Below are 26936 nucleotides of genomic sequence, written 5' to 3' on the forward strand. Positions count from 1 at the left end.
ATATATATGTATGCAAATAAATAGGATAGATACATACATACACATTTGATTTCCACAGTTGGCAGCACTGGGTGCTATCCAACAAAGTAAAACACTGAGTAAAACATAGCGCATAGTTAAGCGATGAAATTCGCTCCCGCAAGAGGCAGGGAGGTTCCAATAGCCTTGCTGACTTTAAAAGAATTAGACAAATTCATGAAGGAGAGGGCTATCCGTGGCTACTAGCCATGTTGACTATGTTCCGTCCCCAATGTCAGAGGAAGGATGCTTCTGAATTCGACATCCTGGGTATTGTAAATGAGGAGAGCGCTGGTGCATTCAGGTCCTGCTGGTGTGCTCCCCACTGGCATCTGATTCACCCCTGTGATGGTGGACCAGGTGGACCTTGGGCATGATCCAGGAGCGCTCTGCTTAGAGCAGACCTATTGAAATCAGAGTCATGTCCATACATTTCAATGGATCTGTTTTGAGGGAAGCTATGGCTTGAATACCAACATACAGGTGGTGGTGGAGGAGGAGTTTGGATTTGATATCCCACTTTATCACTGCCCTATGCAAGTCTCAAGTGGGACACGGTTGGCGCTGTGAGTTAAACCACAGAACCTAGGGCTTGCCAATCAGATGGTTGGCGGTTTGAATTCCCACAAGGGGGTGAGCTCCCATTGCTCGGTCCCTGCTCCTGCCAACCTAGCAGTTTGAAAGCACGTCAAAGTGCAAGTAGATAAATAGGTATCGCTCCAGTGGGAAGGTAAACGGTGTGTCTGTGCGCTGCTCTGGTTCGCCAGAAGCAGCTTAGTCATGCTGGCCACATGACCCGGAAGCTGGATGCCGGCTCCCTCGGCCAATAAAGCAAGATGAGCGCCACAACCCCAGAGTCGTCCACGACTGGACCTAACGGTCAGGGGTCCCTTTACCTTTAAGGAGTCTCAAAGCGGCTAACAATCTCCTTTCCCTTCCTCCCCCACAACAAACACTCTGTGAGGCGAGTAGGGCTGAGAGACTTCAGAGAAGTGTGACTAGCCCAAGGTCACCCAGCAGCTGCGTGTGGAGGAGCAGGGAATTGAACCCGGTTCACCAGATTACGAGTCCACTGCTCTGAACCACTGCACCACACTGGCTCTCATAGGTGACAAGTGCCTATGCATCAGGGCACACTTTGGGTATAGGCGCATGTGCATACATACCCACATTAGAACCAATCAGCACATTCAGAAAAATCACTTGGGACGCAAGTACTTCGGGCTATAGCTGGGTGATGCAAGTTTGACTGTTTTCGCATTTAAAAGGGATTCCCCTGCGCAGAGAAAACTAGGGCATCGTGGCTAGGACTCGGCTAGGACTTGTAGGCAGAGCCTGTGGCCAACCAATTCTAGCTCTGCCCCCCCCATCTCCCTGCTGAGCTCTCTAAGGCCAACTAAGGCTGAGGAGGAGGCCAACGCAGCCTTGATGTAAGCAAGAAAGCAGGTAGGGGGTGGCTGAGGGCAGACTTCCGGTTGGTGGGCCAATGCCTAATGGAGCCACCTGATGGAGCCACCTCTATTTTTACATCCCGCTTTTCCTTTCCAAGAAAATCCCAAAACAGCCGAGAAAACCAGTGTTGAGCATGCAACTGCATGGTCCATACCTCGAGGCCCCCGTTCTGCTTGTACTGAAGGAAAGCGTTGGTGGTGCCGCTCTTGGCGAGGCGGATGCGGGCCAGGCGAACCTTCTGCAAGGGGGAGAGATGGAGGACTGTGTATGGAATGAGAGGCAGGTGTGGCCCTCCCCTCCCTCCCTTCCTCCCTCCTCCCATCGCCCTTCCGCCTTCTCTCTTCCGCCTGGCCGCACAGCTACCTGTTGAGCTCGCCGCTTATCTGCCCGCTGGTTCTGGTGGTAGATGCGGCTGAAGTTGGAGACGATGACAGGTACAGGGAGGGCGATGACCAGCACCCCACTCAGAGAGCAGATGGAACCAAAGATCTTCCCTGCAATGGTGCTCGGGACCATATCACCGTAGCTGGAAGGGAGAAGGTAGTTAGTAAAGTTCTTGGGGTCTTGCCTGGCCTTGCCCTGTCGCACATGCGCATGGCTAACCCCCTTTCCTCCTGCAGCGCATGGAGCTGCACACCTTCGTAGGACGATACTGCATGTGGGTCATGGAGGGATTGGCTGACAACTCAGAGGGGAAAGGAAGGAGGTTAGAGTTAGCTTTTTCCTGTTTGCTGGCTGTTGATTATCTTGGGGCATATTCTTGATGCTGCTTTTAGCAAGTTATACAATGATTAGGCTGTGATAATGGAGAGAGGCAACGTTTGTGTGTGTGTGTAATTCTGGTAGGGATGCCAAGTTTCTCAACCCCCCAACACACACACACTGAGCTGCCTCCTATATGTTTAGCAGCAGTTTGAAATCCAGCAAAGTAGAGCTGATTTGCAAACAGAAATGCACCACTCCTTCAGAGTTCGTACATCACTGAATTTTGCAATGCAGTTCTTCAATCACATTACATGTATACTGTATATTCTGGAGAAGAGCACATAAAATATACATGTACCAGTGCAAATAACATTAAAAATGCATTACATACGGAGAAATTTCTCACCAAAATATGTCTATGAGACAAAAATGCATGCAAAAATGTGAATATTGGAGAAAAGGCACACAAAAATGCTGGTGGATTTTCATGAGGATTCTTCTTCTTTTATTTTACATAAAACAAATTTCCCAAAGATGAAGAAATTTGTAGAACTGAGCTTAAAGCCTGGGAAACTGAGAAACTGAAACTGAAACTGACAGATTTGTCCCTCCATCGTGGCACGCCTCCCACATGGTCCTTATTTTACGTCTTGCATAAAGGTTGCATAAGCATGGAATTTTACTGAGCATAGCACTGAGCTCCTTCTTCCTCAAACAAGCTTGAAACCATGTGAGCGATGCCTGGTTAAATTGTAGAAACTGGAAGAGGACCAGGCAGGGTTTCCCGTACTTGGGAGAACGTTGCATTGCTCCGCATCTCTTTCAAAGGCGAGTGAGAACAGCATAAATTATGCAAAGCATGCATTTGCAAATTGCATTTGTAGAATTTATTCAGGTCACAGAATCTGGTATTTCAGGTCACAAAATTGGTATTGCTTTAGCACTGAATTTTAAATTTGTTATAAACCGCAAAGAGTACACAGCCAGCCACAGACCTTGCACTAGGGTACAATCTGAACAAGATGACCTACAAGCCCTTTCTAGGCTCACTAACTTTCCCACCAGCCACTCTAGCTGAACCTTTAAACAGAAGCTTGTGCAAACATTAATAGGTGATAATGTGGTCATTGCCAAGAAAACTCCATGGACATGAAAAAAGGAGAAGCTTTGAGAAGAAAGTGAGAGTTTCCAAGGCATGCTCTGGTTCACAGAGAGCCGGACATGACTAAGACGACTAAACAACAACAACAGTGTAGTCATGCTCATCTCTGTGCTGTGAAACTTTCTCATTTCTGCACATTGCACTGTGTTACAAGGCCCAAGAGCAGACCAGGAGAAGATTCTTGTCAGTTGGCAACACTAGTTTGCTGAAGGGCATATGAATTGAGAAAGCTTATCTCAGCATCTCCATCTATGCAGGAAAGGAAAGTGAGTTTCTTACCCACCCACCCACCTTTGGGTAACTACAATCTCAAATAAGAATAGGGTCTCAACCTATAAAGCATGCCTGCCTCAATGCCTAAGAGAAATTTGGAGGAAAAGTTCCCTGAAGAAGATCAAAATCAAATAACTGCATAGGCTCATAAGAACAAAATTCACACAGGCAGTAAAATGATTAGGACCAGGCCGCGTTCAAAATACAAGTTTGTGAGGTTTCAAGTTAAATTTTATCGACTTTCCAGCCTGAGAAGGAACTCTATGCAACTCAAAAGGTCACATACTGCATTGTGAACATTGATTGGTCCTGATAAAGATATTATTTTTACTAATTCTATGAGTTCCCTTACCCAACTCTCCCTGCAAAACAAAGGAAGAGTCAAAGCCTGAGCCTAGCGCTTGAAAATAGCAATTAATTTTTATTTGAAGATTGCCCAACTCATTTTGAAAATGTTCATTCTCAAGGGCAAAGGGCCTTCATTTGTCCTAGTCTGGTACATCAGCCTAAAGAGAGTTTACTCCCTGCTGTGCTGGGATAAGACTCTTGGTCCCTGGGAAAGATAAGTTTTGAAACACGTCAAACAAATTTCAAAGCATAAGAATAATAATTGCTGTTTTGCAAGCACCAGGCAAAGGTTTTGCCCCTCCCTGTGCCCCTATCTCCCCTGGTCTGTGAATGACCCCAAACAGGAGTATGCAATGGGTGACCAAATACTGTTGGACTCCAACTCCCATCAGCCCCTGCCAGCAAGGCCCATGGTCAGTGATCATGGGAACTGTAGTCCATCAACATGCCAAAGGCTCCCCACACCGTGTCCTAAAATATACCCATCACCTACCTGAACATTGCAGAGAGAGACCCCTAAATGTTCTTCCCCTGGAAGATGGCAAGCTCTCCTTCCTTGGAGGTTTCTAAGGTAGGTGGGATGGCCATCTGTCATGGATGCTTTAATTGAGATTCCTGCATTGCTGGGTCTTGGACTAGATGGCCTTTGGAGTCCCTTCCAACTCTACAATTCTATGGCTTCATAAGAGGGAGGTCTACAGCCACAGATTCCCTGGGCATAATAAGCTTGTGCCCACAGTGGCTGATTCTCCTTCCCTTGGACAACTTCCAGAAGATTGTCACCCCTCCAGTATACGGCTTGGAGCAACGCTCCACGAACCAAGTAGTTGAGCTATGGGCCAGGGATCTACAGCTCTGTCAGAAAACAGCAGGTTCTAAGAATTACAGACTTAATAAGTCCTCGGTTCTCTCTGATGGACGGGCCCTTGGGAGATCATTAATGGGAGCAATACTGAGCAAGGGAGTAGGGGAAGCAGGTAATTGAATATTAAGACGCAGCAGGGACTGGGATGAATGAATGAATGAATGAATGAATGAATGCTAGAGAGCTCATCCAATCCAGTCTTGTTCTCCAAGTTATTTCAGGAGTTTGTACAAATGTACACACACACTCCTTCCGGCGGGGAGGAGGTGGGGTATGGGTGGTTTTCCCCCCTGAATTTATTTTTTACAGCCTGAATTTAATTGCCTTTTCTTACAAGGCGCTCTGTACTTAAGTACAAAGTACAAAATATACACACATTACACAGAGCATGATGTGCCTCCATAATAAATACTGACTTGCTAGATCTGATCAATGGTGCATCAATCTCACCCAGCATTCTGTATGCAGCCAGCCATGTGCCTCTTTGTTCTGAGCACTGGTACTTCACAGATAGACTACCACTGAATACGGAGGTTCCATTTTGCTATGTATCGCAGCTAATGTCCACTGAAAGGTGTACACAAACGTATCTAGACCTTTTCAAAAACTCTTCTATTCGTGCCTTGCCGCATCAGAGTGCTCCCAGCTGGTGACCCAGTCTTTTTCTGACTCCCATTAGGGAGTATTCCCCTCCCCCCCATAATATTCTTTATTGGTTTTCATTTGCACACTCCACATACACATATTGTATTACATTTCACATTTACACCTGCTCCCCAGAGCCGACTTCTTCCCTCTTCTGGCCTTTTATATCACATCTAACTTTTTCGCATTGTCTTCATCCATTTTGTATATTATTGTTCTCCTTTCGTATTTGTCCACAGAGTGTCTATAGTCAAATAAATCCTCCTGTATATACAGTTCTTATTGTCTGTCTATATTCATTTACAACTACCATTGGTTACATTGATCACATTGTACATTTTACTTTCTGTTATTTTCTTTATCCAGAAATTTTCTTTGTATTTCTCATTATGAGGTTTATTTCAGTTCTACTGGTTTCACTCTTTCACCTTATCCTTCCTATGTATGACATAAATTTTTCCCATTCTTTTTGAAATGTTTCATCGCCCTGTTGTCGAATTTCCCCCGTTAATCTAGCTATTTCTTCATATTCCATTACCATTAGGGAGTATTTTCAAAGAGAAAGCGCCACGTGAGACACAAATGTGCCCTCCAGGTTTGCTGCGGTGCTTGTATCTGGTATACTCTAGTGCCGGTGTATGAGTGCAAAATAAGTTTAAGCAGCATTTAATTGACAGTCCCTGGCCACAGCAAGTCTCAGCTGACTCTGCATGGTTTCTTATCATATTGTCCTTGAACAAACAGGCACCATATTATCATAGGGAAGGGCGGTTTCTAGGGCCCCATTTGCACAACACATTTAAAGCAATATTAAAACACTAACAGTCATGGCTCCCCCCTCAAAGAATCCTGGGAACTGTAGTTTGTGAAGGGTGCTGAGAGTTGCAGGAGGCCTCATAGAGCTCCCAGAGTTTCCTGGGAAGAGGGATTGATCATTAAAGCACTCTGGAAGTTGACGAAGAAGAGTTTGGATTTGATATCCCACTTTATCACTACCCTAAGGAGACTCAAAGTGGCTAACAATCTCCTTTCCCTTCCTCCCCCACAACAAACACTCTGTGAGGTGAGTGGGGCTGAGAGACTTCAAAGAAGTGTGACCAGCCCAGGGTCACCCAGCAGCTGCGTGTGGAGGAGCGGGGAAGCGAACCCGGTTCACCAGATTACGAGTCCACTGCTCTTAAACACTACATCACACTGAGTCTCCAGTTGTAGTCCAGGGGTAGGCAACCTAAGGCCCAGGGGCCGGATGTGGCCCAATTGCCTTCTCAATCCGGCCCGCAGACGGTCAGGAAATGAGCATGTTTTTATATGAGTAGAATGTGTCCTTTTATTTAAAATGCATCTCTGGGTTATTTGTGGGGCATAGGAATTCGTTCTTTCCCCCCTTCAAAATATAGTCCAGCCCCCCACAGGCTCTGAGGGACAGTGGACCGGCCCCCGGCTGAAAAAGGTTGCTGACCCCTGTTGTAGTGCCTGAATAGGGGTCTCCTAACAAGTCTCACTATCCTTAACAAGCAACAATACCCAAGATTCTTTGACGGGGGAGCCATGACTATTAAAGTGGAATAATAGGGTGGTATTCAATTAAATATTTGCACAACTACTGCAAGGATTAGCACAAGGCCAATAGGTTTCCCCCCTTTTCCTCTGCCAGGCATGTGCCCTGTGCTATCCCCAAATCTGCTCTGGAAGGATGGGGGGGGGACACATATATCAGACTTAGGGGGTGATTTGGGGAAAGAGAGGGGGATAATGCTTCATTGTAGAAAGAGAAAATACTGCACCGAGGGAATATTCTCCTCAGCACCACATGGAGTGCAACCCACAAGACTTTAAATGTATGGTGCAGAATTGGCCAGGAACTGAGGTCAGTGGCAGCCACGATAGTACCCAACCATTTCATTGCATAATGTTGCCCCCAAGACCTGCATTCTCCCTTCATCTTGATAGGAAGGAAAAGATATTCTGCACGCGGTTAGAATCACTGTTGTCTCTGTTTATAAAATATTTATCCTACCCTTCTTCCCAAAGGAGCCCAGGATCAAACATCAAAGCAATAAAACAATATAATTAAAAATAAATTAGATAATGTATTTAAAACACTTTAAAGCAATTAAGAACATCTGATTCTTTTTTTAAAAAAAAACCCGTTAAGAATATCTGAAACCATTTTGAAACAACCACACACCCTCACAAACAATAATTCCAAGGTTACTGCAAACAGCATCTTTCATCCATCCAACGCCCAGGTGAACAGGAATGTTTAAAAATTCTTCTTTGGTATCTGAAGAAGTGTGCATGCACACGAAAGCTCATACCAAGAACTAACTTAGTTGGTCTTTAAGGTGCTACTGGAAGGAATTTTTTTATTTTAAAAATTCTTCATGCACGTTAATAACGAGGGAGACAGACGCACCTCACCAGGGAAAGTATTTCACAAACAAGGGGCTGCAATCAAGAAGGCCCTGTTGTGAACTGATGCCAACTGGGCAGCTCTTGGCAGCAGCAGCAGCAGAACCAACAGGGCCTCACCTGCCAATTGCAGGGCCCCAAAGGGTTGATATGATTACTTGGCATGCTCTAGGTCAGGGGTCAGCAAACTTACCATGCCTTGGGCCTGTGTCTCCAGCGCTGATCATACGGTGGGCCGGGGGGCAGGGGAGTGCCCATATGTGTGTGCACACGCTATTTCCAGTGCACTCCTGGGCCGGAGGAGCACCGGAAATAGTTTGTGTGCATGTGCACAGGCCTCCTCCGACCCGGATGTGCACCAGAAATAATGCTTGCGCATGTGCACAGTGGGCAGCCGTGCAGCACAGCGCCAGTAAGAGCAGGTGGCGGGGGTCGCTGCAGGCCGGATAAATGAGTCCCGCGGGCCGGGAGACCCCTGCTCTAGGTTTAAGCCTTGAAAACAAATTCAAGGGTAACATCCCTGAAAGTTCTGGCTCACAATAAGCCCTGTGCTGATCAGAGAACACCAAACCCGGGACCCTTTTGTGGTTTTTATACTCTCTCCCCACTACTCCACAAGAGAGTGCAGTCCCTGGCAGCTGCCCCTGGTCATCTATGACGCAGACCTAAATCTTGCTTCTTTATGCCTTTTTGTGCACTGGAAAACAATTAGAGGCTTTCCTGCTCTTTGCCTCCTTGCCTCATTGCTAAACAAGGACTGTTTCTTTCATCCTTCTCCCATGAGTGCTGCTTTCTAAATCCTTTAACATCTCTGTGGCTTTCCTCTGATCTTTGGTTCATTTACATCTTTCTTTCAATTGGGCTCACACCACGGCACAAGCTGCTAACCTGAAATCTAGCATGTGCTCAGCTGACACAGACGTGGTTCTCCCCAGCGTATACAGATGGGGAAACATTGTGGAGATGCGTTGAGGTAAAGTGCTGTGCAGCTGCTCCAACCACTACCACCAACTCCTCTGACCGCGCAGCTCCTATTCTCGCTGCTTTGACTAGGAGCTTTAGGCAAAGGATATTCAGAAAAAGATGGGTCTTAAGGAAGGAATCTAAAGCTGAGATAGGGGCACTTGTGGAAATGGTCATGTTCTTCAGGTGCTGGTATAAGCCTATTGCGTGGCGAGTTCCCAACCCCCACAGGTAGAAATAATGACACATGAGACAATTATTAAGGTTAATGGGCTAAAAAAGGCCACAACTTTATTGGTTACAGGTGATGAGTGGAATTGGCTTAGGCATTGAACCTAACTGACTATATCTGACACCAGCCCGTCTGCTGGAAGTCCGGGAAGGGTTAACCACCAGTAGGAGAAGTCCTGCTAGGAGCTACCTGGGGTCACCAATAGGGGGCATGCCTTAGGTCCTAACCTCCCTAGGCTTCGGACAGGGCCACGCCCCCCAGAATCCTTTAACGGACTACCCTTCAATATGCGGGGCAGGTGATGGCGCTACCTCCCCTCTTTCCATCTACAGAACTATTCCAATGCCTAACCGCCAATATCCAGAAAGTTGTGACAATTTGCTACGGGGTAGGCGAAAACCAAGTGACTGGAGCCAATTTGCCAAGTGGAAAAATTCCTACCAGGCCCCTGAATGGCGACCAACCAAAGTCCATAGCAAGGTCAAAGAAAGAAAACCTTAAAGGGCGGGAGGGTGGGAAAACCGGAGCAGCTGGTGGGTGTCCAAAGAGGGAGAGCCCGGCTGCATCCTGCCTTTATGGGGCAGGCCACACCCCCAGACCAACCCAATTGGCTGGCTAGAGGCGTGACGCAGCCGGGAATCACCCAGTCACGCAGGGCTGGCCTCCCACCCCCCTGCGCACGTGGGAGGGTCGTGAACCCCGCAACTCCACCTCCTCCTCAAGGCGGAAGTGGCTTTTCTTGAGAGTGACATGGACTCAGGCGCACAGATAAAAGGGGTGTTGCTTGGTTCAGGCGGCTACTTAAGTCTCTCTTTCTCCATTATGTGGAAATAGGATTAGTAGGATATTCCTCTGAATACTTTGACAACAGAATATCGGCACCCCCACCCCCAGTATTATAGGGAGGAGGAACCTCAAGAAGTTGTTGGGATCCAACTCCCATCAGCTCAAGCCAGCATGGCCAATGGACAAGGATGATGGGAGTTGTAGTCCATCAATATCTGGAGGGCCACAGGTTCCCCACTCTGCCACAGTGGTTCCAATATAGAAGAGTGTGAGCTTTTGGGACAAGGACCTATGGCCTCAGTGCAGCTAGAGTTTGATATGTCTGAGGTCTAGTTCTGACACATGATGGAAAGCCACTTCAGACTGTAACTGGTGGCTACCCCTAAGGTTCTTCCCCTGTTTCTTCTTCAGTTCTGAGGGTTGACATAACTGGACATTTCACTGTTCAAAGGCAAGGGGAACCTTCACACGGAAAACTGGTATGTCACGGAGAAGACTGTCAGGCGGCAGAGGAAACAAGCCCCACGGCAAGTTGCCAGGAACGGACGAGACAAAGAAAAGTCCTTACCATCTGCTTTTTATTCAATATTTACAGAGAGAGGCTTGGAACGCAGCCTCTTCGAATAATGGTGTTGTACCGAATGACTCTCCACTGCCTTTTTTCTCCCACTTCCTCATTCATCACCATCTCCTCTACGGGTGGCGCTGAAGGCCCTTTGCTTCTGAGCTCTTTGCTGTACTACTTTCAAGGCTTGCCAGGCTCTGGGAGTGGTGTGTGTGTGTGTGTGTGTGTGTGTGTGTGTGTGTGTCCTGGAATGCTTTCTAAAAACACTGTGTCCATCAGCTGTTGCCCTTCGGGTGGTTCCTTTTCATCCTCTCCCATGATTTCCCAGCTTTCCTCCTCATCTGCCTCTGAGCTGTGACCTGCCTGAAACCCCTGTTGTAATTCCGAACTGTCTCCACCATTCCTCCAGTGTGGTGTAGTGGTTAAGAGCGGTAGACTCGTAATCTGGTGAACCGGGTTCGCGTCTCCGCTCCTCCACATACAGCTGCTGGGTGACCTTGGGCTAGTCACACTTCTTTGAAGTCTCTCAGCCCCACTCACCTCACAGAGTGTTTGTTGTGGGGGAGGAAGGGAAAGGAGAATGTTAGCTGCTTTGAGACTCCTTCAGGTACTGATAAAGCAGGATATCAAATCCAAACTCCTCCTCCTCCTCCTCCTCCTCCTCCTCCTCTTCTACTTCTACTTCTACTTCTACTTCTACTTCTACTTCTACTTCTACTTCTACTTCTACTTCTACTTCTACTTCTACTTCTACTTCTTCTCCTGTGCCCAGTCCCTGACAAAGACTTAGCTAGAAACTTTCTCCCTGGCTTCAAGTTTTCTGGTACTGGCATTGTGTGTGCATAGCGGCATTTGACTACATGAGAGCAGGGGCATAACGCCATCTGCCAGCGCCTGGGACGGGTGCGTACAGACACACATGGAGGGGCAGAGCGTGCTTGCGCAGCCCTTGCCCCTGACAAGCAGGTGTTTGTGCACTAGGTAGGGGTGCACAGGGTGAAAAGCACCCTCCATGCTCTCCAGTCGCCGTCGCCAGGGCAACGGCCCCCCCCACCCCCATGCTATGCCACCGCATGAAAGGCAACCTTTGGTCTGATCACAGACCAGACACAGGTTGCCTACCTCATCTGCTGTTTACAAGACCTCAAACCTATGTCCTACTGAAGCCAGTCAGACAAGTCAGCCATCATTTGTTCATGTTGCTATCAATTAGTTATGATTATGGTTACGTGGGTTGTGGCCCATCTATGTCGTTTATAATTATGTCACACTGCTGTTTATTTGTTTAGGAATTTTTACGCTACCCTTACAATGCACATAGATGATACAAAGCAGCTTACAGTAATTAATACTTGTTCCGATCCTCTCGTGCTAAGGCAGATTACCAATCAAAATACTTAATTACATCTAATTGCATCAGATGCATGCTTATATCTCTTCTGAATCCATGAGGTTCTACAACCAAGTCATTTGCTCCCTAATTTGGCTAATACAGTTGTACCTCTGGTTACATACTTAATTTGTTCCAGAGGTCCGTTCTTAACCTGAAACTGTTCTTAACCTGAAGCACCACTTTATGGGTTTCCAGTTGGAGAAATCGAAACTGGAGACGGAGTTACTAGAACCAAAGACTAAGGTACTTTCGAGGATGTATGACTTGCTGCTTAAATGGAACACCCAGGATGAGACAGTTAAATCTGCTATGATAAAATGGGCACAGGATGTAGGACACAACATTATGTCTGAGGACTGGGAAAGGTTATGGAACACCGGTATGAAATTCACGGCATGTAGTGCCTTGAAAGAGAACATTATGAAAATGGTATACCGGTGGTACATGACCCCAGTCAAGTTGGCTAAAATATACCATCTTTCTGATAATAAGTGTTGGAAATGCAAGGAGGCAGAAGGGACATTCTTTCACCTCTGGTGGACCTGCCCGAAAGTAAAGGCCTTTTGGGAAATGATACATAATGAGTTGAAAAAGGTATTCAGATATACCTTTTCTAAGAAACCAGAGGCCTTTCTATTGGGTATGGTGGACCGGAAGGTGCCAAAGAAGGACAGAACCTTGTTTATGTACGCAACCACAGCAGCTAGGATTCTTATCGCAAAGTTCTGGAAGACACCAGATTTACCCACACTGGAGGACTGGCAGACGCAGCTGATGGACTACATGGAGTTGGCAGAAATGACCGGCAGAATTCGAGATCTGAGCGAAGAAACAATGGAGGAGGACTGGAAAAAATTTAAGGACTATTTGCAAAAACATTATAAGTTGTTTGAGTGCTAAGACTGTGCACGATTAAGAAACGTTATGCTTCTGCAATTTATTTTAAGTAAATGATAAAGTAAGTATTGATGGGAAAAATGAGACAAATTAGAAACAAAATATTATGTTTATTAAGAGTGTTAAAATTAAATTACAAATTTTTGAAACTGGTAACATAATAAATACAAAGGTATAATAAGTTGGGAAATAAGATAATAAATTGCTGAATTGGTTAGAATGATGAACGCAATGCTGAGAGGATGCGAGGAGGTCCAAAAAGTTGTCGAAAAAATTTTATAATGATCTTTTCCTTTTTCTATGTTTTTTTTTTATATATATATGGAAAATGTTTCTTGTATATTGTTGTCCAAACAAATTTGTTCACCTATGGAAAGAAACGCAATAAAAAATTTTATAAAAAAAAAATAAAAAAAAATTAACCTGAAGCACCACTTTAGCTAATGGGGCCTCCCACTGCTGCCGCGCCGCCACCGTGTGATTTCTGTTCTCATCCTGAAGCAAAGTTCTTAATCCAAGGTACTATTTCTGGGTTAGCGGAGTCTGTAACCTGAAGTGTAGGTAACCTGAAGTGTATGTAACCCGAGGTACCACTGTATGTATTTATTTATTACATTTATTCATCACTTTTCACATACAGAAGTATGGTATGTCCCAAAGCAACTTTCAGGACAAAAACTCAGTGTAGAACAATAATAAAACACAGAAACTACCCCCCCCCCACAAGCAATAATATTTCTTCAAAGACAGATCCTACCCACCCCACTAACAGATGAGCAGTAGAAAGGCACAACTCATGACACTTCCAATTAACAATTCAAGGCCTAGGTAAACAGAATTTTTTGGCCTGGTGTCTAATAGCAAACAATGATGGAACCAGGTATACATCTCTGGGGACAGCATTCCACAAAAGCGGGGCCACCACTGAGGAGACCCGTTTCTGTTTTGCCACCCTCTGCCCTTCTCTAGCAGGATGCACATGGAGAAGGGCTTTGATGAGCAACACAGTGTCTGGCTAGGTTCATATGGAAAGTTGCAGCTCTTAAGGTACTGCAGCCCTGAGCTGCATGAGCAAATATTGGTCAAAACCAAATGCACTTCAAATTGAACCTGGAAACTAACTGGTAGCTGGTGCAGTTGTGCCAGAATTGGTGTTATATGTTCAGATCGCCTTGCCCCAGTCAGCAATCCGGCCTCAAAATTCTGCACTAGCTGCAGTTCCCACACAGTCTTCAAAGGCAGCCCCACATATGTCTCGCTGCAGCAATCTAACCTAGGGGTTAACAAAGCACAGACCACAATAACAGCAGGGACAAAATCCCTGGGTCAGTCATTGTTTCTCAGACGCACCCACCTCACAGGGTTCCTGTGAGGATAAAATGTGTGTCAGAATTGTGTGCTGCCCTTGGAGGAAAGGCAGGACGTAAATGACATAAATAAATACATAAATCAAATATCAATGGAGAAATATGCCTGTTAACACCTGCAGAATACATTTCCCTCACCACACAATGCTCTCATGCTTAATAACATTTGCGGTTTTTATCAGTTCATTCATCCTAAGAACATAAGAAGAGCCCTGCTGGTTCAGACCAAAAACCTACCTAGCACAGCATCTTGTTCCCACAAGGGAAGCAGGTGGCGCTGTGGTCTAAACCACTGAGCTCCTTATGTTTGCTGATCAGAAGGCTGGTGGTTCGAATCCCCACCACGGTGTGAGCTCCCGTTGCTCTGTCCCAGCTTCTGCCTACCTAGTAGTTCAAAAGCACACTAGTGCAAGTAGATAAATAGGTACCACTGTGGTGGGAAGGTAAAGGCGTTTCCGTGCGCTCTGGCTTCCATCATGGTGTCCCGTTGTGCCAGAAGCAGTTTAGTCCAGCTGGCCACGTGACCCAGAAAGCTGTCTGTGGACAAACGCCGGCTCCCTCAGCCTGAAAGCAAGATGAGCACCGCACCCCATAGAGGGGTCCAGGGGTCCTTTATCTTTACCTTACCCTGTTCCCACAGTGGCCAACCAGATGTCTGTGGGAAGCATATTATTATTATTATTATTATTATTATTATTATTATTATTATTATTATTATTATTATTATTATTATTCAAGTACAGCATGGGAGCAGCAGAATTCTAACCACTTGTGACTCCCAGCAACTGTCATTCAGACATATGCAACCTCCGACAGTGGAGATAGAATATAACCATCACAGCTATTAGTCCCTGATAGCTGGCAACTTTAAAAGAGGATTAGGAATAAAGCTATCACACCACACAATCATATTCATAGCTCGCCCTTCTGCCAAGCGGCTAGCATGCATAGTTCTTCCTCTCAATTTTATCCTCACAGTAACTCTGTCAAGGAGGTTGGGCTGACAGATAATGACAGAACTCAAGTCTCTCAGTGAAACTGATGTCTGAGGGGGAATTTGCACCCAGGTCTCTTCGTCAAAGTCTGTAGTTTAACCACAACACCACAGTGGCTGTCTGGTTTTGAGAGGTAGGCTTTCTACCAAGCAGTGCAGATCCCTCATTCCCACTGTCAGTTCCGTTTTCAACACGTCTCGTTCTTTTTCAGCACGTCTCTTGGCTTTGCTTTCCACACAGCACTTTATATTAATCTCGCCCTGAATTTCATCTTCTTGATGACAAGGCTGACTCGTCAATCCACCCAAACTCATTCTGGATTCTAATCCTGACCTCCAAAATGTAATGCAGTGCAATCAGTGCCAGCTTTGCTACGGCTGGGCGTTTGATAAGACTCTTCTGTACTCCTTCCTCTGAGTCCTGCACGAAAGTACTGAACCGTTCCACACCACAATGAACCTCTGTGCAGGAGCTGGCAACCTCATTTGGTTACTGCCCTACTAATACTTATTCTCCAGTATGCTAAAGGTTCCCACCTCCTATTTGCAGGGAGTTGTTGTTGTTGTTTTAATGATAAATAATAATAATAATTTATTATTTATACCCTGCCCATCTGGCTGGGTTTCCCCAGCCACTCTGGGTGGCTTCCAACCGAATATTAAAAACAATACAGCGTCAGACATTAAAAACTTCCCTAAACAGGGCCGCCTTCAGTTGTCTTTTAATAGTAAAATAGTTGTTTATTGCCTTGACATCTGCTGGGAGGGCGTTCCACAGGGCAGGTGCCACTACTGAGAAGGCCCTCTGCCTGGTTCCCTGTAGCCTCACTTCTTGCAACGAGGGAAGTTTTACACAAAAGAACATTAAAAATAAAAATAAAAATCTTCTGCCCACAGTCTGAAGTGGCACAATCCCTTCGTCATGGCCCCTGACTGCAGGGGTCGCAATATCTTGAGGAACGCTCAAAGGAAAGGGGCGCACAGGTTGCTCCACCTGAGGAGGAACCTTTGGTATCTGCCCTCTCTGCTGAAGGATGTGGCCTGACCATCGTTCCTCAGTCTCAGAAGATGAATTGTCAACAGCACCTTCCCCTTCCCCGACTTTGCAGAAGGTAACATATACAAAATGAGGCAAAAGACCTCTGAAAAAACACAGCCAGATCCTCCAGGGGGGACAGGGCCAGGCCACCTATAGTAGATGCCTTGTACTATGGCTCCAGCTCACCAACGAAGATGATATATCTCTGTAACCGCAACAGAAGGGGAGAGGTCAGAGCAGCAAGGACTGCTGAGAGCTGTCCTTCTTCTTCTTCTTCTTTTTTGGCAATCACTCGTAACCAAGTAAGATTGTCTTCCATAAACACAGTTTTAATAGTGAGTCTGTAAGTGACAGTGGAGGCCAATTCTGGATCCACACATCCTTCTACAGTGGGGACATTGGTTTCCGGGTGGGAGTTGATCACGGTGTGGATTTGCCAAGCGTGCCTTCCTCTTAGCACGTTTCTCACTTGCATCCTGAGTTCGAGTGTCTTCAAAGCCCATGACACCGTTGGTAAAGGCTGTTCTCCAACTGGAGCGCTCGCAGGCCAGTGTTTCCCAGTTGTCAGTGTGTATACTACATTTTTTTAGATTTGCCTTGAGACAGTCTGTAAACCTCTTGTTGACCACCAGCATTACGCTGTCCATGGTTCTGATGTCTGCTTAAAAAGACTTGACCTGACTCTGTCTGACTACATAACTTTTAGAAGACATCTGAAGACAGCCCTGTACTGGGAAGTTTTTAATGTTTGATGTTTTATTATGTTTTTTTATATGCTGCAAGCAGCCCAGAGTGGCTGGGGAAACCCAGCCAGATGTGTGGGACATATTACTATTGCTACTACTACTAGGCCCACCCTAGTAGTACTATAAAGAACCATAAAGTACCCTAGCCAGACCATCAAGAAGGCTGATCGCCGAAGAATGGATGCTTTTGAATCATGGTGTTGGAGGAGACTCTGGAGAGTCCCATGGACTGCAAGAAGATCAAACCTCTCCATTCTGAAGGAAATCAGCCCTGAGTGCTCACTGGAAGGACAGATCGTGAAGCTGAGGCTCCAGTACTTTGGCCACCTCATGAGAAGAGAAGACTCCCTGGAAAAGACCCTGATGTTGGGAAAGATGGAGGGCACAAGGAGAAGGGGACGACAGAGATGGTTGGACAGTGTTCTCGAAGCTACCAGCATGAGTTTGACCAAACTGCGGGAGGCAATGGAAGACAGGAGTGCCTGGCGTGCTCTGATCCATAGGGTCACGAAGAGTCGGACACAACTAAACGACTAAACAACAAGTAGGCCCACCCAGAAGAGACTCAACTTGACCACATCCACTTCCACCATGAGTCTCAAGCCCCAACAGAACAGGATAGTTTTCCCCCACCGTGACATGCTGCCAGGTGATTCCCACCTTATCCCTTCTGCATGTGCAGTTCCTGTCTCTGGCACACATTGCAGGGCGGCAGGGAGGAGTTCACACTAAGCTCAGCAACCCATCCCCAACCCTACCATTAGGGTAGATGGAGGTGGCTTCTGTAGAATAAATTGAGAGGGGAGTGCCAAGTTGTCCCTTGCCTCAGGCAGCAACACGTCTTGGGCCAGGACCACATTCAGCAGGAAGGCCAGCCTCATGTTTTAGAGAAAAACAGAGCCCTGGATATTTGGGGCATGGGGCGTGGAGGAGACTGGCTTGACATGAAACGAAGCTGTGACACTTAGGAATAACAGATATCTGAATATAAAAGGATGTCTGGCAGCTTTAAAGATAAGACAGCTCGCTGTTATCATCCAGTGATGTTGAATGCTTGTGGGACAGGCTTGTATTAGACCTCAACTATGATTTCAAGAATTGGTGTCTGAATTTGCTTGCTCTCCTTTTCCCTTTCCTCTCCATTCAATTTTCTTTCTGCATCATGTTAGGAACTGTCTCTGTACAGCACTAAGACAATTTTAGGTGCTTCATCAGTAACAATAAGTAGAGACAACAACAACAACTGGATTCTGCGCACACAGGCCTAGGGTTGCCAATGCGCATTCTGGTTGGTTTTCACCCAAATTAGTTCTCATTTCACACATATACCCAGAATGCCAGGGCAGAGAACAAGGCCGTTCATGGTGCACTGGTGAGCTTCTGGAGAATTTCTGTTTGTCTATTTATGGCCTACTGGTTGTGCGGGTTTCTCATAAAAAATAGTGGACAAGGGGAAGCTCAGTCTGATCTAGCAAGGTACTTCTTATGCTCTTAAGTAAGAAGGGAAGGCCATTTTCAACCCACTTAATATAGATTCAATTAAGTCTTAATTGTTAAAATATCCTGCAAATGCATTCATGCTTTGTAAATTCAAGAGTGCACTGATGGATCACTGGGATCGCACAGCTTCCGTATCTTCTAATATGTGATCTGCTTTTTAAAAGTGCTCTGTGATTGCTCTTTGTGGTTTGTTTCTTTTGTTTTGTTCTTAGGTTGCAATTTTATCTCATTTAAGGTTGTACATTTATCTTATTTTGCACTGTGTTGATTTTGTGCACCTTTTGTAGAAAGGTGGGGTATAAAAGTGGCAGTAAACTAAAGTCAAAGAATGAAATAATGAAGTCAACACGTTCCTGCAGCTTCATTTGTATGAAACTGCTCTTTATCCATTTTTTTTTTTGGCAGCATTCAAAACAACAACACATGTGGAGGCAGCTTTCATGGGCAAATTATTTCACCCTGTCCCATCAGCCCTGAGTGTTGTGTGTTGTGGTGGTAAAACACTGACTGGAGGCCTTGCCCCATGGAAATCACCACCACAGAGGTGACAATAACAGCATCTTGGTTAATCTCAAATTGCCCTGTTTTCCTTACTTTTTTGTTGCTGTTTTCACTGCAAATGCCTGCACATAAATGAGCAATGCAAATTATGCAAGTCATTACAGCAGCAGCAAAAGACATTATCTAACTAATGTGCTTTGCATTTCAGAGATACATTATGGATTCATATAACTGCAGTCATATTTCATGTCCGAAATGTTTCTCAATTAAAGCATTTGTATTCCATTCTTTTAATTAATCATAGATTGTATTTAGCTGCTGGGGAGGCTCTGATTCCAGGTTCCACCTGGTTCCTTCCCAGCCCCATTCCATGAGACAACCTGCAATGGTCTTCCCAAAGGATGGAAGACCAAATGAAGAGCCCTGCTGGATCTGACCTAAGGCTTATCTAGTCCAGCATCCTGTACCCTACAGAAGTTAACCAGATACCCTTGGCAAGCCCACAACAGGACATGAGAGCAAAGATCCTGCTGCCTCTGATCCTGGAAGAAGCATAGAGCTATCATGACTCAATTAAAGCATCCATCACAGATAGCCATGCAATCTCTGCTTAAAATACTTCCCAAAAAAGAGAGTATACAATCTCCTGAGGGAGACCGTCCCATTGCTGAACAGCTCTTATTGTCCGAAAGTTCTTCCTGATGTTTAGTCAGAATATCATTTCTTGTAAGTTGAAGCCATTGGTGTGATGGCCTGGGATTCGGATGCTGAACCTGAGGAATCCCAGCCTGCACAGGATCCCCCACCTCCAGAACCAGCTGAGCTGGGGCTGGGGCATGAGCCTGAAGGGTCCTCACCTGTGCTGGATCCTCAGGTGCAGGCACCAGCTGACTCTGCTCTGGCTCCCGAAGTGATGGAGGACCCATTGCCTGCAGGTGCTCCACTCTCAGCCCTGTCAGAAGAAGCTGAGGTTGCCTCTGGGTCCGGTAACCCTCCAGCCTCTCTTGAGCTGCAGAGGCTTAGGTCAGAGAGGCAGAGGGAACTAAGTTCCCACAGGAGGAGTGTTCACCTCCATTATTATTATGCGGAACCAATAATTGAATTTAAACCCAAAGTCGCCAAGGAATAATCACCATGACATGGTATGAAATAGAGGCATAGGTGGGTGAGTCACCTGTGGGTCGGGGCCGCCCTATGCCTCGGGGCAGATAAAAGCCAGTCAGCCCCAGTCCCAAGTTGTGGGAGCAACATTGTTGGTAGCCAGTTCCTGCCTGAACCCTGTCCTGCTTTCCTGCCGGAGCTTCTGACCTCACCCGACTCCCTGCCCTGCACCCAACTTCAGCTTTGACGGACTGCCTCCATATTGAACCTTCGACCATGGACTGGACTCGGACCTTGCCTCTCGGTAAACCCACAGGACAAGCACAATTGGTTTGGATCCCAGCCTCCAGAACAGGAGAAAACAAGCTTGCTCCATCCTCTGTGTCAGCCCTTAAGATATTTGAAGATGGCTATCTTATCTCCTCTCAGTCTCCTCTTTTTCAGGCTACCACAACACAACCAATTCCTTCAACTATTCCTCACAAGGCTTGGTTTCCAGACCGTTTATCATCTTGGACGCCTTCCTCTGCATATGTTCCAGCTTGTCGATATCCTTTAATTGTGGTGCCCAGAACTGGACACAGTATTCCAGCTAGGGTCTGAACAAGGCAGAACAGAGCGGGACTATTATTTCTCTTGATCCAGACATTATTTTGTTGGACTTCAACTCCCATCATGCCTGAGAACCAACCATGCTGGCTGAGGCTGGTGAGAGTTGGAATCCAACAACATTTGGAGGGTCACAGGCTCCCAATCCTTGAAAAAAGAGAAATCTGGGACTCAAAGAGGAACGTGGGAATGTGGGGGCCTGCCTTATACCAAATCAGACCATCGATACTCTGACTGGCAACAGCAGCATGTTTACTGTGAACTAAGCCCCACTTTAATGAGATAGGTTTACCTCCAAGTAAGTGCACAAAGAACTGCAATTTAAACATATATACTGTATATGTAAATTTGCTTACTTTGCAAAACAGAAATCACAGAATCTGGTTTTAGTTTACAAAGGAGCTGGCTTTAACACAATCAGTAAATACCATTTATTCTTTTTCCACACAGCCCTGCCTGTAGCTCACCCAGATGGCAGAATCGGAAGCCGGGTACGCTGAGCCATCCAGACAGTAATGTTTGATGATCGAAGCAGTCCCTTGAAATCTATTAATCGCTAATGCTCAAAGCACTTTTACAGCCATGAGTCAGGCACTATATCAATTCTGAACACTAGTGCCGATATTATTTTAGGTCAAAAAGGATTAGACAGGGGAGAACCACAGATGGCCCTTAGCCAGGAATTGTCACAGAATCTAACCATCAGGATATTGGGGAAGGGGATGTGCACAGGCAGGGGAAGAGTACAGCCCCTGGAAATCTGTCAATTCATCTGCAGTCCTGGGACCAAGAAAATAGGATTGCCAGAAGGCAAGCAAGTATTCCTGACTAACAGGAGAAGGAGGAGTCTGCAAAACTAAGGAGGGCAGAAGGCGGTCTCAAACCCACCTATGCCTATATTTCATACCATGTCATGGTGATTATTCCTTGGAGACTTTGAGTTTAAATTCAATTATTGGTTCTGCATAATATGTTATTTTTGTTGCAAACAGTTAAGCGGTCCTATGTATCAAAGGTATGCAAGCCTTTTCCTTCAGAAAAGGGTGACTTTGGTTGACCAAACTGCTACGGTTCTTAGGTTCATCATTTCAACGTGGCCATAATAAATGCTGTTAAAACATATACAAGCTTTTTCTTTTTTTTGCATCTCCTCATCTTTTTAGAATAGCTGAGAGACAGCTTTTAAACCCTGGCGAGAATGTTGACCCCTATACCCCCATCAACTCCCTATGACTTGGTTTCCAATCAGAAGGGTAGGCAATGAGAAGAATTACTGATGAAAGAAAAATGGACTATGCAGAATTAGATAAATTAACAGGAAGGATTCGAAACCTGCGGGACCAGAGATTCTTAGATATATGAACTATTTGAAAAGCAACTGTAATGAACAGATTACGCTAGTAGGACTGCGTAATCCTTAGTGCATAATCCTTATTGCAAGAAAGACCATGAGGAGAATTATTAGTTAATGATAACTAAGAGTAATAGAGAAATTAAGAAATGCAGAATAAGTGGTAAAAAACGGAAACTTCCCAGAGGTTGTTGACGGAGGTCTAAAATGTTGTATAAGATAAGAAGTTATGTTAAATGACTGTTGGAAATGATATGTTAAAAAAATCAATAAAAATGTATATAGAAAACAACAACAGAAGGTTAGGCAATGGCCCATGCAAGGGGGAGATTCAATAATTCCAGGGCTCCAGACAAACAGGAAGGCAAGATCAGGACCCTGGAGAGAGACAAAAGAGCAGGTTTCAGAACCATGGTTGGTGATTCTGCAGCTGAAGCAAAACATACAAGTTGCCTCAGTAGTGTCCTGGAGCAACCGGCAGATCTTTATAGCCTGGGCTAGGTATTCATTGACTAGAAGCCCCACACCCTGAATACTGCATCTGAATACTGCAGTTAAAGAACTGGTGCCTTCGCCTGCACCAGTTGGCTTCTTCTATGCCCTAGTGATGTATGGAAGTGAGAGCTGGACCATAAAGAAGGCTGGTCGCCGAAGAATTGATGCTTTTGAATTCTGGTGCTGGAGGAGACTCTTGAGAGTCCCATGGACTGCAAGAAGATCAAACCTCTCCATTCTTAAGGAAATCAGCCCTGAGTGCTCACTGGAAGGACAGATCGTGAAGCTGAGGCTCCAATACTTTGGCCACCTCATGAGAAGAGAAGACTCCCTGGAAAAGACCCTGATGTTGGGAAAGATGGAGGGCACAAGGAGAAGGGGACGACAGAGGACGAGATGGTTGGACAGTGTTCTTGAAGCTACCAGTATGAGTTTGACCAAACTGCAGGAGGCAGTGGAAGACAGGAGTGCCTGGCGTGCTCTGGTCCATGGGGTCACGAAGAGGCGGACATGACTAAATGACTAAACAACAACAACAATGCCCTGGGGTATCAAGCTGTAGGGATACCACCTTGGCAGAGTCCTGAAAGACCTGCTCCCTGCCTTGCAGGCCCTTTCCCACCTGGAAAGATGCAAATAAAACTATTGACTGATCCTCTGAGGAGTCTGGTGGCCGGAGTGTTTCCTTGGGGTTGGGGTGGGGGGAGAAGCCATCCCCATTGCCTGTAGATTTGCATTGGACAAACCAGAGTGGCTCTATCCCCTCCTTAGGGCTGCCATTGCTGGAGGACTTTGCCTCCAAGGTTTCCTGGTCTGGGGCCATCACACCCTGCTGCCAAATCTGAAATGGCCCCCTTGGCAGATGTACAATAGGGAACGAGATCATCAACAGAGCAGTGGAGCAGAAGCATTATAAACAAAAAGGAAAGACAGTTTTGGCTAAGTACAAGGACTTACTACAGGCTGACCTGGCGCAGGAGGAAAGTAACCTGAGGCTGTCTAGCAAATCAGAACTTCTAGTATTTTTTCTCACTGTCCCTCCTTATAAAAGGCTTGTCCATGCACTGACGGGCACAGCCACCCCCTTGATGGCTTTCCCACCTGCTCTGTTAACAGAACTGTCTGACTGCAGAAGCAAAAATGCAACAGCAATATTGCTAGGGATTGTAAGGGATGACGGGGTCTCCCTGGCGTAGCGTCCAATCTCGGAGAGCCAAGCCAGGATCCCAAACTGTCCAGCACCTGCCTTGTAGCCTCCGCAGCAGTATTGCCAATGAATGCAGCTTCTGGGAGCGACAAAATGTTTCGGGATCAGGGACAGCTCTCCCATTAGCCAGAGTGAGGCAGCTGCCTCGGGCAACAGATTTTGAGTCACGAAAAGGCAGCAAATTGCTCAGTTTTTAATTTGTAGCTGCCAGGGAAAGGCGCTTGTGAGATTTTTCTGCCTCGGGCGCCCAGATAAGTTGACTGGCCTTGGGGTCCTTATATATCTGCAGCTCAGGTGCTCAGAAGAGACACAGTAGAAGTGGGGCCTGAAATGGAGCCCCTTTATCTTTTCCTCAGATGTTTCAGTTCTTATTGTTAAAATAATCCCTGTGGCTTTCCCAGCTTTGACCACCTGCTTGCATTCTGCTGTCCCGGGCTGGCTCCATTCCTGACAGTCTGCCTCTCCACCCACCTACGGTTCCCATTCATATTCATTTCTATATTCTGCTGCTGAACTCTGTCGACTGCGATCTTATCTATCCATCCCAGCTGAACTTTCACAAATAAACCTACAGGTTGATCCTTGGACATTGCTGAATATCTCCACCACCCTTAAGATCGATGGTGTCCTTATTTTTTCACTCGCTTCTTTTCAATAGCACATCTTCCCCCTCTTTCTTCAATTCCTTGTCTATATTTTTGCCTACCCCTCCTCAAGGCCTCTGTTTTTGTCCCTTCAAGTATCCTGCACCTGGTATCCCTACCTGCTTCCGAACTTAGCCTCCCTGAAGGCCTTTGCCTCAGTTTCCTGTCCTGATAAGAGCAGAGGGCAACTCCATTCCACAGGCTCTCCCCCCGCCAAAGATCTTTATTGAAACAACATATATACATAATAACCAAAATTCCCAATGATTCCCTCACATAAAATATAATATCTAAATTACAACAGCTGCATAATTATACACTTAATTATAAAACCCACCACCCACCCTTTACTTCTGTCCACAGCAATTCAACTTCTTTATATTTATTTCTACCTTTCCCCCCTTGCATTCTATAATAAATTATTTTTGTTGAATTAAACTTGCAATTCATGTGGTATGATAGTGCTTTATATGTACGGTGCATTGCTTCTTCGCCTGCTTTATTTATATCCCATCTTGCCTTTCAGGAGCTCAAGGTTGGCAAAACTAAACAAGACTTCAAGAGCAAGCTGCTACCAACAGAGGCCAGGGTAGATACTGATTTGTGCTCCTCAGGATGGGCCGAAGACGCCTCACTGCCTCAAGCAAATAACAAGATGGCGCTCGCTCCTTCCATTTACAGAAGCTGACTGGATGGGCAGCTGAAGCTAATTTCAACACCAGCAAGAGGATAGTGTCCACTACCACACCTGAGGGCAGCACGACAGCTGAGAGGGCACTCTAAAACTCCATTGCTACTCACCCGGCCTAATAGTGGAGTTGGCCCTCCCCTCAGCCTGTTGAGACTCCTGCTGTGTATGGATTCGAAACCTGCGGGATCAGAGATTCTCAGAGGACTGGAGTAAATATGTGAACTATCTGAAAAGCAATTTTAATCAACAGATTACGCTAGTAGGATTGCAAGAAGTTTTGGAAGGAGGACTATGTGAAATATCACAGAGAAAAGTATGAAGAGAACTATTAGTGAAGGACTATTAAAAGTAAAGGGACGCGGGTGGCGACAGGGTGAGCTCCCATTGCTCGGTCCCTGCTCCTGCCAACCTAGCAGTTCGAAAGCACGTCAAAGTGCAGGTAGATAAATAGGTACTGCTCCGGCGGGAAGGTAAATGGCGTTTCCGTGAGATGCTCTGGTTCGCCAGAAGCAGCTTAGTCATGCTGGCCACATGACCTGGAAGCTGTACACCGGCTCCCTCGGCCGATAAAGCGATATGAGCACTGAAACCCCAGAGTCGGTCATGACTGGGCCTAATGGTCAGGGGTCCCTTTACCTTTACCTATTAAAAGTAATAGTGAAATTAATGAAATGCAGATTAAGTGATAAAGATTGAAAAATCTTCAGATGTGGTTGATGGAAGTCCAAAACACTGAATAAGATGAGAAAATATGTTGTATGGGTTTTTTGGGGTAAAATTTCATGTAAAAATTAATATATATATATATATATATATATATGCAGGTTTTGGTGTTTTCGGGTATCTTCCCGTGTAAGAGTTGGGGTGTCTAGGCGACGTTTCGACGAGGTCTCACTCGTCATCTTCAGGCTGGTGCTTTCGGCTTCTTGTTACTAGAACAGAGCAGGATCTCAGTGTTTGAGTTCCTATAAATACTGTGGAGGGGGTGTGGTGTATAGCCTCCAACGTTCTGGGCAGAGAGGAAGTTCCCAGGTTATTGTGCCTTTTCTTCTTTTGTTCATTGATTACTTGAGGGATATCTTGAGTGATTTCTTGAGTGATATTCTGAGTACCACTTAGGAGGGTCATTAGGTGTGGATTAGTTGCTAAAGCTTTCGTGTCAAGACACGAAAGCTTTAGCAACTAATCCACACCTAATGACCCTCCTAAGTGGTACTCAGAATATCACTCAAGAAATCACTCAAGATATCCCTCAAGTAATCAATGAACAAAAGAAGAAAAGGCACAATAACCTGGGAACTTCCTCTCTGCCCAGAACGTTGGAGGCTATACACCACACCCCCTCCACAGTATTTATAGGAACTCAAACACTGAGATCCTGCTCTGTTCTAGTAACAAGAAGCCGAAAGCACCAGCCTGAAGATGACGAGTGAGACCTCGTCGAAACGTCGCCTAGACACCCCAACTCTTACACGGGAAGATACCCGAAAACACCAAAACCTGCATTCCTGTACCCGTGAAAATCTACGAAAGCATATATATATATATATATATATATATATATATATATATATATATATATATATATATATATATATATATATATATATAAAAAGAGACTCCTGCTGTGTACACATTTAAAGCACAGGACCACAGGACTTCCCTCAAAGAATCATGGGGACCGTGGTTTGCTAAAGGTGCTGGGATTTGCAGCTCTGTGAGAGCTAAACTACAGTTCCCATGATTCTTTGGGGGAAAACGATGTGCGTTCATTGTATGGTCTCCATGCAGTCTCTTCCTCCGCTGACAAGACTGTTTTTCTCCTAGCTGAACCTATTCTCAGGCTTCAAGTCTGGCTAGGGGAAAAGAGGGTGGAAGAGAAGGGCTTTTGAAGCAGTGGGTTGGGGGGAAAGCCCACCACCCCCACGACTCTACTGTGTAACAGCTTGGCACACTCCATGCTTGAAAGGCCGGG

General features: G+C 45.8%; 1 protein-coding gene across 2 annotated transcripts in view; it reads right to left on the reverse strand.

The window, feature by feature from the left end:
* Positions 1–26936, reverse strand: part of KCND1 (potassium voltage-gated channel subfamily D member 1) — a 71851-nt gene that overhangs the window by 11922 nt on the left and 32993 nt on the right. For both annotated transcript variants that reach the window (XM_081175719.1, XM_081175718.1), the window contains exons 3-4: positions 1834–1996; positions 1625–1708 (exon numbers count right to left, since the gene is read on the reverse strand). In XM_081175719.1, coding sequence (XP_081031845.1) covers positions 1625–1708; positions 1834–1996 — 247 coding nt within the window. The remainder of the gene's footprint in view (positions 1–1624; positions 1709–1833; positions 1997–26936) is intronic.

The sequence above is a fragment of the Podarcis bocagei genome (assembly GCF_964188305.1).
Source record: "Podarcis bocagei genome assembly, chromosome: 17".
In the NCBI taxonomy this organism is placed as follows: domain Eukaryota; kingdom Metazoa; phylum Chordata; class Lepidosauria; order Squamata; family Lacertidae; genus Podarcis; species Podarcis bocagei.